Source organism: Centroberyx affinis, unplaced genomic scaffold (genome assembly GCF_046629955.1).
Source record: "Centroberyx affinis isolate AG114_WGS23_722 - 3 ecotype Tasmania unplaced genomic scaffold, CSIRO-AGI_Caff_v1 ptg001263l_1, whole genome shotgun sequence".
Classification (NCBI taxonomy): domain Eukaryota; kingdom Metazoa; phylum Chordata; class Actinopteri; order Beryciformes; family Berycidae; genus Centroberyx; species Centroberyx affinis.
This window is the reverse complement of record NW_027279774.1, coordinates 54,834-70,678: the sequence shown is the minus strand read 5'-3', so window position 1 is coordinate 70,678 and position 15,845 is coordinate 54,834. Positions and strand designations below refer to the sequence as shown.

General features: G+C 42.3%; 1 protein-coding gene across 1 annotated transcript in view; it reads left to right on the top strand.

Moving 5' to 3' along the window:
• carmil2 (capping protein regulator and myosin 1 linker 2) overlaps positions 1-9,192 on the top strand; it is a gene marked incomplete at its 5' end in the record, with an annotated part of 29,893 nt that extends 20,701 nt beyond the window's left edge. Inside the window, 6 exons of the mRNA XM_071525084.1 lie at positions 1,535-1,603; positions 1,758-2,062; positions 3,581-3,719; positions 6,704-6,793; positions 7,454-7,570; positions 7,696-9,192. Of these exons, the coding sequence (XP_071381185.1) occupies positions 1,535-1,603; positions 1,758-2,062; positions 3,581-3,719; positions 6,704-6,793; positions 7,454-7,570; positions 7,696-8,237 (1,262 nt within the window). The remainder of the gene's footprint in view (positions 1-1,534; positions 1,604-1,757; positions 2,063-3,580; positions 3,720-6,703; positions 6,794-7,453; positions 7,571-7,695) is intronic.
• Positions 9,193-15,845: the final 6,653 nt, after the last annotated feature.

Sequence of the window (15,845 nt, the reverse complement as noted above, 5' to 3'; positions counted from 1 at the left end):
CAGGCTCTGACCGGTCCATTCCAGGATGCTGTCTTCCTTTTTTTTAAGCCATTTATTGGTTCATTTGGCTGCGTGCCTCAGATTGTTGTCAAGTTGAAGGATGAAATGGATTTTCCCCCATAATATCTTGTTATCTGGAGCTATTTATTTGCTCCACTATCTGCTGCATCGACAAGCTGAACAGTTGCTGCTGTCTTCTTCAGGCTCTGCACCAAACACTGAATTAAGACCGAAGTCCTACCTTGGCTTCATCACACCAGAAGACATTTTCCTCACATGGTTTTAGGAGACTGTCTTCTTCCATAAGACAGACTAGATGTTCTTGGTTGTTATGTGCATGGAGTCCTGCAGTTGTTTTAAAGCTGCTGGCCTCTTGGTAGCTTCCTGATGAGCTTCCTCATTGTCGTCCATCTTGGACTGGGGCCGGATTCACCAATGTGTTCTTAAGATAGATCTTAAGAAATGACATAAGAGGAAATTTCAGGAAGTTCTTAAGAAGGCTCTTAAGTGCAATTCCTCAATATTTTCTTAGTAACAGTCTAATTTCTTACGAATATCTTCAATTTTCCTACTTAAGAACTTCTCAAAATAGAGCCTGAATTAATTCTGGTTAATAAACTTTAGGCTTACTGCCATTGAGGCTAGGAGACAAGGCTAGGAGGCTAGGAGACAAGGCTAGGAGGCTAGGAGACAAGGCTAGGAGGCTAGGAGACAAGGCTAGGAGGCTAGGAGGCAACCCAAAGTGCTTCCATCTACAAAACAATTGGGGAAAAACCTATTTAAGGCAACTAGGGCAAAGATTTAAACATTGGTTGCTGTTGGTAGCTGTAAAATTTGCAGCTTATTTTCAACAGACATGAGACAGAGGCCTACCTGGCCCTACACCAAATAAAGCTTTACAATAAATGTTCATCTTAATGTTAGGTGTAGGGGAACCTATGAAGAGTTTGAACTATAACCTAAAATGTGTTTAAATATATGACATTGGAGGCTTACCTTTTCACTGTAGGAGTTTTAAGACAGGTGAAGGGCCGTCTTAAAGTTAAGAAAAAAATCAAGAACAAATTTGAGAACTTTCAAGAATACCACCAAGTTTTTTCTTGGGAAGAAACATAAGAAGAAAGTTAAGAAAATATATAAGAACTGCTTTTGAGAATAGCATTTTTTCCTTTTTTTTTTCTGAAGACTAAAGTTAAGAAAAAAATGGCACTTGAGAAGATTTTTTTTTCTTAAGAGGGTTTTGTGAATCCGGCCCCTGATCTAGACGAGGTGCTGCTGCGGCCGTATTTCCTGCTCTTCTTCATGACGGTCCTCACTGTGTCCCGGGACAGATCGAAGGTCCCTCTTCTCATCTGAACCCTTTGACAGTAACATCTGGAAGATCTTGTGTTAGCTCCTTGTTGTCCATTGTCTCTGCACAATGACAGACACCATGACACAGAAACCACCAGTGAAATCCTGGTTTTAATTGATCTGATTAGAATCATTTGTAGAATCAATCATTTGTATCTTTCCCTCTCTGTCTCTCTCTCAGGTGCTATCCTGGACAAACCCGAACCACCTCCCACATTTATGAAGCCCAGAACCATGTCCACTTCATCAGGTATTATCTACCTCAATCTTAAATGAGTTACAGATCACTGATTACCTCCATAAAGTTGAAATCAATAACAGGATTACTCCAACTAATATACTGAACTGAATACACTGGCTCGTTTTTATCTTACTCTCATCTCTCTTCCCCCCTGTCCCGCCAGACACCAGGCGTCCCATGCGAGTGTTGGACCCCCTCCACCCGGACCCTCCCCTTCACCCCAAACCCGTCGTCCCCGAGCGCCCCGTGGGCCCCCTGCCGCCCAAACCCGCCATCGCCGCCAAGCCTCCTCTCCCCACCCCGGCTGCTCTTGCAGGAGGAGGAGGAGGAGGAGGAGGAGGAGGAGGTCGTCCTCCCCCTCCGCACCTCCCTTCCTCTGCTCCTCCCCCCACCAGCACAGCAGGGGGGGTCCAGCCCAGACCCCCCACACATGACGGGAAGGCGGGAGAGACTCCAACACACGCACAGGTAAGGACACGAAGTATATTCTGTTTTCTGTTCAATCACTGTATTCAGCCAATACATCACTAGATATTATTTTAGTTGTACATTTTTAATATATTGTCAGAAATTTTGCTGGCCACATGTCAAGCCTCAAGGCAAGACTTTATCGATCCTATCTGTTCTTTATCAATCCTCACAAAGTAAACTATTATTATTTTGGAGGTGTTTGAGTTGTTACATAACATCTCTTATCCAATGCAAGTGTTTGAACTTGTACCTGCTGTTATAGTAGACGCATACTGTGACCTCAGAGTTATTATAGTAGAGTTATAGCTATTTTACTCCATCTCATACAGCAAAGAAAAAAATGTACTTCCAAAACTTCCAAACTTCCATAATCACCTTCCTTCACATGATCTGAGACTAATTTGTTTTGTCTTTCAACTGTGATTGGATCTAACAGTATGGAAGCGTATCATATGCATAATTCAAACGGAAATGTAATATGTCAAATGGCCATGTAATCCTACATTTGAATTTAAATTTGCCACTTGTATGTGCAGTTTTTGGCTCAAAATGAAAACTCAAATTCAATAATGTCATTTGCATTTGACGTTTCCTATACTAGTACTGACATTTCATATTTTCATTTCAAACGCTTTATTTTTTAGCTAAATTCAAATGATGATGCAAATTGGAAAATTAAAATGTGTGTCAATGTCAATACTAGTATAGGAATTGTCAAATGCAAATGACATTATTGAATTTGAATTTTCATTTTGAGCCAAAAACTGCACATACAAGTGGCAAATTTAAATTCAAACGTAGGATTACATGGCCATTTTACATATTACATTTCCATTTGAATTATGCATTATTCCATACTAACAGAACTCTCCCTTGCAATGTCTTCTGTCATATAGAAATCTCTATCATGTCCAAATGTATTTTACTAAAACGCCTAAATAATAATGTTTGTTTTTTTTGTTTTGAAATATTAGCAGGGAAACTGATGTAAATTTCGAGGCCTCACTATGATGCCACGCCAGCGCAGTTATGCGTCAACTGCTGTAATAATAGTAATGATACATTTTATTTGTGGCCCGCCTTTCAAGACAACTCAAGGTCACCTTACAGAGCGGTGACTAAAAGCATAAAACCGTCAGATGAAATATTAAAAGCACAACGCATACAGTGGGACAGATATGACACAGTAAGGGCAGGGAACCATAAATATCACAGTGAGTAGGCCCGGCTTAAACAGGTGGGTTTTGAGGTGAGATATGAATGTTGTTATGATGTCTGACTGATAAATGTGTAGGGGGAGGAAGTTCCAGAGCCTGAGATCAGCTCTACAGATAGACCCCTACTGTAGTGGGTCTACAGATAGACCCCTACTGAATATAAACACAAATTATGGTCTATATCAGCAGCTTCAAACCAAAAATATCCTTATCGGCTTTCAAAAAACGCATATCGGTCAAACCCTTCTAGCTCCCAAGACTCCCCTCCACTCAACGTTCTTCTGATCTCCACCTTCAGAATGAAAGCCAGGATGTGGATCTCCGGGGCGCGGCCTCGGCTCCCTCCCCCAGGAAAGAGGCTCCTCCTCCAGCCCCGTCGCCGCGGAGGGGTCCCAGCGCACAGGACCGCTCCGAGAAAGCACAATCAGTCACTGACGGTAACCGTTAACCCGACCCGTTTGAAACCAGTTCGGATCCGGATGAGGGTTTTTGGTTTGCCCACATACAGTATTTATTAAGTATCAGATCTGGTCCAGGCAGTGTGGTTCAACCCTCTGATATGATGGATATGATGCAGTTTGATTGATTACATATTTACTGCAGAATTGATCGATACTACACTGATTGTATGTGGCAGTGGTTCTCAACGTGGGGTCCGGGGCCCACCAGGGGTCCTTGAGAGGGTTCCAGGGGGTCCCCAGCAAATTCAGAAATTGTTAAACTTCACCATTATTTCAGTTACAATAAAAATATTCTCAGATTTGGGTCTGAGACAAAAATCTCATCTCATCAAATGGGGGTCCGTGGCCCTCATGTGAACTACATTAAGGGTCCTTGCTATGAAAAGGGTTGAGAATCACTGGTCTATGGGAAGACTGTAACCTGAATTGATTCTAATGAGACATTTTGATCAGATTCCACAGATCGATGCATGAATGTTTTATACAATATTATTATTTTGTATTATTATCATTATCCAGGATTTAAGTGGAGAATTGTAGTGTCCCATGATGGTTTAAATGTTGTTTCAGAGGCTTTTCCACCCTGACAAGAATAGGATTCTTGGGGAAACTCAGAATACTTGTAATTTTTGGGAATTACTTGGTATCAAAATGGTCAAATTGAATGATATTAGCACAAAATAATTGGCTATCAGCAGCCTCAATCCAGAAATATCTGTCTTGGTATCAGCCTTGAAAACCCAACATTGGATGAATAATTTTCCAAACAGGTAAAATAAAATAGAGCCAGACTGTCACTGTGTATCTTTACTGTACACTACCGTTCAAAAGTTTGGGGTCACATTGAAATGTCCTTATTTTTGAAGGAAAAGCACTGTACTTTTCAATGAAGATAACTTTAAACTAGTCTTAACTTTAAAGAAATACACTCTATACATTGCTAATGTGGTAAATGACTATTCTAGCTGCAAATGTCTGGTTTTTGGTGCAATATCTACATAGGTGTATAGAGGCCCATTTCCAGCAACTATCACTCCAGTGTTCTAATGGTACAATGTGTTTGCTCATTGGCTCAGAAGGCTAATTGATGATTAGAAAACCCTTGTGCAATCATGTTCACACATCTGAAAACAGTTTAGCTCGTTACAGAAGCTACAAAACTGACCTTCCTTTGAGCAGATTGAGTTTCTGGAGCATCACATTTGTGGGGTCAATTAAACGCTCAAAATGGCCAGAAAAAGAGAACTTTCATCTGAAACTCGACAGTCTATTCTTGTTCTTAGAAATGAAGGCTACTCCATGCAAGAAATTGCTAAGAAATTGAAGATTTCCTACAACGGTGTGTACTACTCCCTTCAGAGGACAGCACAAACAGGCTCTAACCAGAGTAGAAAAAGAAGTGGGAGGCCGCGTTGCACAACTGAGCAAGAAGATAAGTACATTAGAGTCTCCAGTTTGAGAAACAGACGCCTCACAGGTCCCCAACTGGCATCTTCATTAAATAGTACCCGCAAAACACCAGTGTCAACATCTACAGTGAAGAGGCGGCTGCGGGATTCTGGGCTTCAGGGCAGAGTGGCAAAGAAAAAGCCATATCTGAGACTGGCCAATAAAAGAAAAAGATTAAGATGGGCAAAAGAACACAGACATTGGACAGAGGAAGACTGGAAAAAAGTGTTGTGGACGGATGAATCCAAGTTTGAGGTGTTTGGATCACAAAGAAGAACGTTTGTGAGACGCAGAACAAATGAAAAGATGCTGGAAGAATGCCTGACGCCATCTGTTAAGCATGGTGGAGGTAATGTGATGGTCTGGGGTTGCTTTGGTGCTGGTAAGGTGGGAGATTTGTACAGGGTAAAAGGGATTCTGAATAAGGAAGGCTATCACTCCATTTTGCAACGCCATGCCATACCCAGTGGACAGCGCTTGATTGGAGCCAATTTCATCCTACAACAGGACAATGACCCTAAACACACCTCCAAATTGTGCAAGAACTATTTAGAGCAGAAGCAGGCAGCTGGTATTCTATCGGTAATGGAGTGGCCAGCGCAGTCACCAGATCTGAACCCCATTGAGCTGTTGTGGGAGCAGCTTGACCGTATGGTACGCAAGAAGTGCCCATCCAACCAATCCAACTTGTGGGAGCTGCTTCTGGAAGCGTGGGGTGCAATTTCTCCAGATTACCTCAACAAATTAACAGCTAGAATGCCAAAGGTCTGCAATGCTGTAATTGCTGCAAATGGAGGATTCTTTGACGAAAGCAAAGTTTGATGTAAAAAAAATCTTATTTCAAATACAAATCATTATTTCTAACCTTGTCAATGTCTTGACTCTATTTTCTATTCATTTCACAACGTATGGTGGTGAATAAGTGTGACTTTTCATGGAAAACACAAAATTGTTTGGGTGACCCCAAACTTTTGAACGGTAGTGTATATGTAAATAAATACAAGTAAGAGGAAAAAATCTTGAAAAAGCTTGTAGCCTACCCCACCCTCATAGTCTACCTCAGTGATTCTCAAACTTTTTCATATCAAGGACCCCAAATTCAGTCCACATTAGGGCCACGGACCCCCATTTGATGAGATTTCGTCTCTCAAACCCAAATCTGAGAATAGAACAGTCATTCTTCTACATCCTATAATTGTGTTAACTTCTTGTAATGAAATAATGCTGAAGATGAACATTTCATCAATTTGCTTGGGACCCCTTGAATCCCCCTCAAGGACCCGTGGTGGTCCTCGGACCCCGCGTTGAGAACCACTGGTCTACCTTATGAACAGTGGTTGTTTTAAAAGCAAATAGTATGAAAGGAGAAACAACACTTAGAACCAGCCTCTATGAAATCTCTGTGCTAAAAATGAATAAGAAAACACTGCTAGAACCTTTGTACCTTTAACCTATGAGTGTGTTCTGTCATTAATGTGTGTACCTGTGTGTGTGTGTGTGTGCTTCTCTAGAGAGTCTTCCTAAGCCCCGCCCACGCATGAAGCCCCTCCCACAACGCCGAGCCATGTCCGTACACGAGGACGCTCTGGCCATGACACAAGGTGGGTAATAAGAAGAATAATAATAATAACTAGATGGCAGTTGGTAGAGTGCACCTCCACCAAAAGCTATGCAATTGTCAATATATGCCAGTTCCACATGTCAGATTTTCACCAGAATGTTAACTAATTTCATAAACCCTCCAATAATGGAAGTAAAACCATAAAGACCAAAGATCATTACATAAAGGCATAATAAAAGTGAGTTTTAAGAAGTGGTTTAAAGGATGATCTAGATTTAGTCTAGGGGCCCTGAAGGTCCGATGTGAGGTATCCAAACTTTGGAAAAATTGTACAATTACACAATTTGTATGTGTGCAATTATGGCTTGTATCATTTAACTAATTATACAGTCTGAACGCCCCAATCCATGATTGCAATATGGCGCCACCTGTTGAAACACTGTTGACCCAATTCTGCTTTATGTTTTAATTAATACAAAAAAAAGTCATTTTTAGTGCAGAAAATTTTGTTCACCGACTAACAAACTGAGCCACAATTCTGCAGTGTGAATATACTTTGAAATATATATTTTTTTAATTGATATGAAATAATTTAAAGTCTCGCATAATTATTTGCCTCATAAGGCTCATTTAAGTTTCATGTAATTTAATCTTACAAGTCTCAAGCCTCTCTCTCTCTTTCTCTCTCTCTCTCTCTCAGAGCTGAAGGCAGTGTTGCAGAGGTCGCCCATCCGTCTCCGGGGCAACCGAGGGGACCTGCCCACGTGCACCGAAGACCCGCCCGCCGGGGAGGAAGCACCCGAGGGCGCCGACCGAGGTGAGGAGGGAAAGAGGAGAGAGAGAGGAGGGAGGAGAGAGAAGAGGCATGGCCCAATATCTTTCTTTCTTTCTTTCTTTAATCTGTTCTTCTCTTCCGTTTGCGCCTCCGCCCGGCCGCCGAAGCAGGGAAGAAGAAGAGCGAGGAGGAGCGGGAAGAGGAGGAGGAGGAGGAGGAGAAGGTCAAGCGGGACGAGACGAAAGCGCGGAGAGGGAGGACGGGACACGCCGAGGCAAAGGAGGAAACGCCCTCAACCGCTCCGGCCCGTGGAGAAACGACCCCGCCCCCGCCCTTCAGTCCGGCCGCCCCGGAGAAACCCCCGCCCACCCAGGAGAAACCTCCACCCCGGACCCTAGAAAAACCCCCGGTGGCCCCCGGCACAACCCAAGCCCCGTCCAAAACCCTAGAAATCCCCCCGGTGACCTCGCCGTGCCAAGAAAAGTCCCCTAGCACAACCCAGCCCCTAGAAAAACCCCCTCCGACCCCACCGAGCACAACCCCGTCCCAAACCCTAGAGAAACCCCCGGCCCCGCCACCGTCCCGAGAGAAGAGCCCCAGCACAACCGACCCGGGAACCGGCACGCAGGAGAGGGGAGGGACGGTCTTGAGACGGCACATAGCGAAGGCAGAACCACCAGACCAAAGAACTGAAACCCCCCCTCTCTGAGTGACACACACACACGCACACACACACACACACGGACTAACCCGAGGAGAGACGACCTAGGAGGGGAAGTAAAAGGAAGGCGGGGGTCCGTGACATCACTTGAGATCAGGAACTGGGAGGGGTAATGTGTAATGGAAGGAGCGGTGGAGGAGAAGGAGTCTGTCCCGTTAAGTAGAAGGTCCCAGGTCCCAAGTCCCCCCCCCCCCCCACCCTCCACCCTCCACCCTCATTCACTGTATGTTACTCTGAACATCAGCTACATGGTTCGGGGGAAATCCTCACCGCACACTCTCTCTCTCTCTCTCTCCAAAAAAAAAAAAAAACGGATTGTGTTTCATTTTACAACACGTTTTGCGAGTGTAGTTCATCGCCACGGTTACGTTTCAACACAACACGCCACTCCGTTCAGGTTCAGGTCTCCCCCCCCCCCACCATTAGACAACCAGCGTAGTATCGAATCCCCATTCTCCAATCAATACGTAATCGATCAAACCGCATCGTTATCCGTCATATCAGAGGTGGACCAGATCCGATTTTTTTTTTAAATTAAAGGACGGTTATATATCAGCAAAACCGATATATCGATCTCACCCCCCCGATATTAGTACCGCATGTTGTGTTGAAAAAGTAACGCAAGGATATTTTCTCTTAACAAAAAACACTCAGGGTCGTTGTTGAAAATGACACACTTTTTGTAAGAGTAGCCTATGTCTAACCCAACCACCCCCCCCCCCCCCCCCTAGTTGGGCTCCCTGGTGATGTCACTGACCCGAGCTTCCTTCTCATCCCCCCCCGGGGGTAAGAGTTTATTTTCTACCGTCATGTCTATCTTTTGCCTTGCACGCCAGCTGGAATATGTACAAAAAAATTACATAAAGGGAACAAAAAAGAAATAAATAAAAACAAAACAACAGAAATTATGAACAAAATGTTTTAAAAAAAGAGTGTAAATCCATACCTATACTTGTTAATAATTATTAAAAAGTTGATTGAGTTGTGTCATAATTAGTATTCTCGTTTTATTGTCTTTGGTGCTGTATGTGGGTGGTAATGATGCGACTGGGTGAGCTTACAAGTAAATACACTCTACCTGAAGGCTTGTGACACATGGTCAACATTTGGAGGCAGTATCACCTACATTTACACAGGACAAATAAATGTGTTATGTAACTCTTTGTAGGTACACATTTAGCCTGTTCATTGCTGTCAAAACAAGGAGAAATTTGATGTGGTCATGAAAATATCAGATCTTAAAAATCTGATTTTTTTTGTGCCAGTATAAGGATGATGACTGGGTGACTTGCTGATCATGTTGCTACCAGTGTGAATGCACGGTTAAGTGTATTTCAGACAGACAACTCGGGTTAGGGTAAAACTTTATTGAGAATGAATGCAAATTCATTATGGTGACTAGGCTATCGAGAAGAGTGGTTCACAACCTTTTTCATATCAAGGACCCCTAATTTAGTCCACATTAGAGCCACGGACCACCATTTGATGAGATTTTGTCTCTTGGACCCAAATCTGAGAAGATTTTTATTGTCAGATATGATTTTGTCCAGAATTCTATGACTATCTGTATTATAGGTAGAGAGATAACAGTGAAGCTATGATCAAAATAGTCATTCTAAAATGACAAAATAATGAAGTTTAACAATTCCATTTGCTGGGGACCCCCTGATGGTCCCCGGACCCCACGTTGAGAACCACTGGAATATACTATCTAGTGCAACCTACTAGGCAAAATGACAAAATCTATTTCTTTTTAAATTTTATATAGCATTGATAAGCTGCAGAAGACGAATGTTCCATTTCAGTCAGGACAACTTGCCTATTATCATCAATGAGTATATAAATGGTTATGAGGGGTTGAAACAACAACCTGCATCATTGAATCCGAACAGCCTCACGTTTCTCCACGCCGTCGACGAATACAGTGGAGATTTTTGGATTGTAGTGGGATGAAGGGAGTGAGGAAGACAGGAGGGGGAGAAAAAAAATCTGAATCCTCACCCGATCGTGTTTTCATAAGCAGACCGGCCAGAACGGGAGGAAGCCGCGAGATGGAGCGGAGCTGCATGGGAAAACCCCAAGGTGGCTCGGAAACTGAACATATGGCCGGTGTACTGAGGGTGGCTGAAGTCACCATAGGTACCACAGATATGAGGAGAAGGGAGGGGCAGGGCGATTAGCCACAGAAAGAAGGGATGATGCTGTTTAAATCAACACACACGTCATCATAATCCAAACATTTTTATTACATGAAAATATTAACAATTGGCACTTAATTTACTGTAGTAAAATCAACCTTTGAATCTTGTAAAAACTAAACAAAATCAGTCCATGAATCCAGACCAAACCACATGGTGATACATAATACAGTAGTCGTTCAAGCAATACCTTGACATTTTTTAATTTCGCTGTTATTAGGGTACCCATTCATTTCAATGCTATGTGACAAATGCTATTTCTTGGGTAGTTGAGGGACAAATGTGTCTGTGGAAGGAAAATAACAGACTAGGAATGATTAAAAAATGCTAAAATCAGAAATGTCAAGGTATCCCGTTAACTCCTACTTTTTTTTCTCCCCATGTCTGCTGCTGCTAAACAGAACCGCAGAGTACAGACATGCTACGACAGTTCAATGACACAACCATAGAAAAATAAACATTCTCCGGAATTTACAGCGTCAAAGCAAGGCCCAGGGGTAGACAGAGCGACAACACGACTTTCTACAAATCCAACCCAGTAGAAGATTTAACTTAATAGAAGGCGTAGAGTAACTAAACACCAAATCTGTGTAAAGCCTGACATCTAGTGGTAAAAAGCATGCTGCTGAAATTGCCATCTGCTATTGGCTGATCTGCCAGGTGACATCACCCTCTGTAGAGTAGCTGACATCACCTGGCACCAAAGATCAGCCTAAATAGCAGATGGCAATTTCAGTAGCATGCTTTTTACCACTAGATGTCAGGCTTTACACAGATTTGGGTTTGGTGTTTAGTCACCCTTTAAGTCCTTGTTAGTGTCCCACTGTGATAAGCAGCCTTTGTAGCGATACACATAAAGAGGCGGGGCTATACAGGAAAAAAATATATGCCAATGGGCTACGCAATCGTTCCCATCTCAAGCCCCAAAGTGGTGAACCGCGGCGAAAAATGTGCACTTTCCAACAGACGTGGCGAGGTACACTGGCTTGCCGTGGAATGAGGCAGTTTTTTTTTTTTGAATGTCAAGAAAATCAAAGTCAAATAAAATCAGTGAAATCACAACATTTTAAAGCGGGTTATTATTTGGTGTGCCGTGGAATTTTCTCATTTTGTGCCTCAAAACAAACCAAAAAGCTTGAGAACCATTGCTCTTTTAAAAAAAAAAAAAAAACCCAAAACATCCTTTCCTACTCCTCTCCAAGGTCTATAAATGACCAGACTTAAGTCACAATCTGCACAAGAGCTCATGGTTTGACAGGTGACCGGCATTTTACACCATCTGCTTGGTCAATAAAGAATTCCTGTCCCACTGTTGGTCCCATGGGTGCTGAACGTCTCTAGTCTTGCCAACTTGATTGTGTTGCTGATACACTATAGCCCTTGCCCCTGCCTGGATTATAGTATTAAACTTCCTAGAACTTAAACTCTAGTCAAAACACTATGTTCTAGCTGGGATTTTATTTGTTGCCTAATTACATTCACTTAGTGAACACATTCTTTCAGATGTCATCGGGAACTACTGGGGCTCTGCTTTGTTTCAGTGACAGAAGGCTTTCTAGATAGATGGCTCTAATTGTAGCTAGTGAAGTGCAGGGCACATGAGTAGGCTATAGGCTGTAAGCTCTCTTTGGTTTGAAAGGTTCAAAAATTGTCTTCAGGGGAATTACGAGAGAAAATCTGGTTCACAATCATCGTTGCCCGCCCTCTCTCTCTTTACTTTTGCCTTGATCATTGATGTTAAAAGCGATATCTTGCTCTTTTGAATTTCAGCCCATTATTTTTCTCCACTAAGCTCTGGTCCCGTTGTGGGAGATACAGAAAAAAACCCAAAAAAAAAACCCAAACCAGAACACTCCCTGAATAACTAGCTTTCAGGTATTGGTACCTTCTGGTTTCAATGAGGAATGGCTAACAATGCTAACATGCTGTTTCTTGGGTCATTCAGTGCCAAAATGGCACAACTGACAAGTGCTTGACGAAGAAGAATAAAATAAAATACAAAACGTGAAAGGTAACAGATCAGGGATGAAACCTCTTCAGCTGCAATTCAGGAAGTTAGGAGAGTTTAGTGCATTCAGTGGGGGAAAAAACATTACAAACAGTATTTGGGCATGTTTTAACCCAGAATGTGATCAGGGTGATGCAGAGCAGCAGGGAACACAGAGGAAAATACGGGAAAACAAGAAATCTCCATTGGAAAAGAATGGGAGTGTCATGCCCAAATAAACCTGAAATCTTAACCTCAAAAGAAAACCTTGCAACAGGATGAAGCTGTAATTAGGCTTGGGCGATATCCAAAATGTAATATCACGATACTGTCCCACCAAAATCGTGATATACGATATTATCAGACATTTTTTCCCCCCAGGTTTTTTTCTTTTACATTTTATTTAATTTCTTCTAAATTACATCAAATTTCTAGGCTATTTATAATAATTATTATATATTATTATTATTATTAATAATAATAATAATATAGAAATTCAGGAAGTTAGGAGGCTTTAGTGCATTCGGTGGGGAAAAAACACAATTTCCGTGATACCCGATATCGCGGAAAATAGTACTTTGTGAATTCGATATTACCTAATATCGGCCCAAGCCTAGCTGTACTGAAGCTTTTGATCACTTCTGGGTCTAACATAAATTAAACTGAGTTTAACCTCTACTCCACATATTCTGCCTGGATTTCCCAGTGTCTGCTGTTAAAAAACATCAATGGGAGAAGATGATTTTGGTAGAGGTTGACATTATACCCAAATCCGATGGAACTGACTGGACAGATATGGGCAGCTCAGGCCGAAGTCAATTTCTAGATCTTGATGTCAAGATACTTTTGGGAAACTGCCCGATACAGTGTTGACAAAAGCAGCTTTTCCGACAAAACAAAGACACAAAAATTAAATATCAAATCAAATAAAATAACCTTGAGAAGTGAGCCCAGACAGATATGGGCATGAATCCATACGTGGACGTATATATATCTCTATTCTGGAGATGGTTTCAGCTATTTTAAGTAGTTACTAAGGAGCAGCTGTGGACACAAGTGGACACGACACTTGCAAGGTGAATCAAACGCTCCATCTTTTTTCAAACAACAAAGCGTATTAAATTTCCATTTTGCCCACATCTGTATATATAAGTTCTAAGTATATATGCACAATGCAAATTCAAAAGCACATATCAGCTAGCTAAAGCAACTCAAAAGCAGTCACCCAGGAATTTGTGAATTTGTATACCCCATAAATATTACAAGAACTTACACAAATGTAATCATTTGTAATTCTTGTTTGGTCATAATGACAGGAAACCAACTAAGACCTGGAGTAACCGGCTAACAGTATCTAGCATAGTTTAGTTTTCTCATTTCACCCAGAGTGAAGTTGTATCCACCCAAAATAAATTAGAATGCGCACAAATCGGTACACCATCACAAAAATATACCTTACCAAACCTGCAAAAGGTCCTATCTTTAATTATGATTCTTTAATGATTGCTTACCAATCTGACTATCCTGGTGTCCCATGTTCAACCCTCTGCTCCGTTCCCTCTGGACACAACCTGATAAAACCTAAATGAGCTGAATAACCGATAAAGACAATCTAGACTGTATTAGATCTCAAGGATGTGATCAGGATAAAACCAAAAAAAAAGCAGGAATTTAGGGGAAATTGGAATCTCCATAAGAAATAAATGGGACTTGTGTGTGCAATAAAATACCCCTATCTTAAATCCTGGAAAAAAGTTGTGTCCGTTGACCAAAATGATTCAGTAAAACCAAGAAGGGAATTAAGCGGTAGGGGCTGGTGACTGATTTGAAATCAGCGGTAATAAATAGACAATCAGACTTCAACGATGAGATTTAAAAAAAAAAAAAATCAAATTACACAGAGAGAAAGCTAGATAGAGGAGGAAAGAAGGGGAGCAGCGAGAGACAAGAGAGTGTAAAAGAAAGAGAGAGCCCTGAAGATAATAAACACCACTTTGGAAGTTATAAAATATAAATTAAGGCCTCTAGGAAAAAAGCCAAAATCTTGCATATATCCGTCTTATTCCTGTCTTCCAACAGTCCGCCCGCCTGCCTTTCCGTCTCTCCGTTTTCGTTTGCATGTAGTCTTTTGGCGGGAGTGTTCACTGTTTGCCAGACTAAGTCCAGAGAGAGTGAAAGAGAGCGGCAGACGCGTAGAAGAGGGAAGAGTCTTCCGATGGTTGCACTGCCCCTGAGAGGCCACTGTCACCCCCACCCCCCCCCTCCCCCCGACCCGCCATTCACGTCACATGGGAAGAAGAAGCGTCCCGAGCGATTTCGTTCGGCGGTTTAAAAGACAACAACTTGGGGAGGCGGTTCGCACGTTTTTCTGTTGGCTTTGGTTTGCGCCTGATCAGCATTTTTCACACTGAACACACATGCACTTAAAGTGGTGAGACGTTTGTACTTCATGTTGTACAGCAAACTAAGAACACTGCGATGTCAAACACAAACCAAAAACCCAGCAAGTAGTCCGTGTCCTGCCGTGGCGTTTTAAGCTGTGATCAGAAAATGACCGATGAGATGAAAATTAGGGATGGGACGATATGTCGATATTCAATATATATCGCGATACAAAAACGCGTATCGTGTTGCGGAAAAATGAATTGCGTTATTAGCTCCATTTTATTCTGCTGTAGTAATCACAAATGAGACGGCTTGACCATCACAGTTTCACAAGCTCTCCATCCAAATTATATTATTTGCTAATTTGTAAAAACATTTCTAAATTGTTGCTTACTTTCTAGTGAGCCAAAGGCATTGCTAGAAAGAGTTGTGGCTCAGAAACAAACATAATTCTGCTCAGTCAGACTTTGTTGTCAATAAACTTATTTATTACATCGTATCGTGGTTGTATTGAATCGTGAACCCCATATTGCATATCGTGAGATAAGCATATCGTCCCATCCCTAATGAAAAGGGTTCATTTTGTCATCAGTATTCAGGAATTTGGAGACATCGGGGTCTATCGCCAAACCCCGAGTTCCCGAGTATACCACCTGAAAGCTGAGATGAATGGTATTTTCTACTGACTTGCCATATGACGTGAATGTAGCATTAAGTTGTCCTAGGTTGAGCATCATAAGGATGAGTCAATAACATCACCGACTCAACAGGCTGACATGGGCTCGGTGCCCAAGGCAGCAGTTCTAATTCAATTTGAATGTTGCTCGTTCCTTCTGTTCTGAATTTAAACAGCTCTGGTCCCGGGCCCCTCCGTATAATGACATCATTTCCTGGGCCTTTCCCCATTGTTTTGTACGTATCCCAGGAGTGAAGCGATTGGCCGGGGGGGGGGGGGGGGGGGGTTCTCGTCTTGTACCGCAAACGTGAATCTCGGGTCCCGTCGGCAGCAGCTCTGTCAGGGGGGGT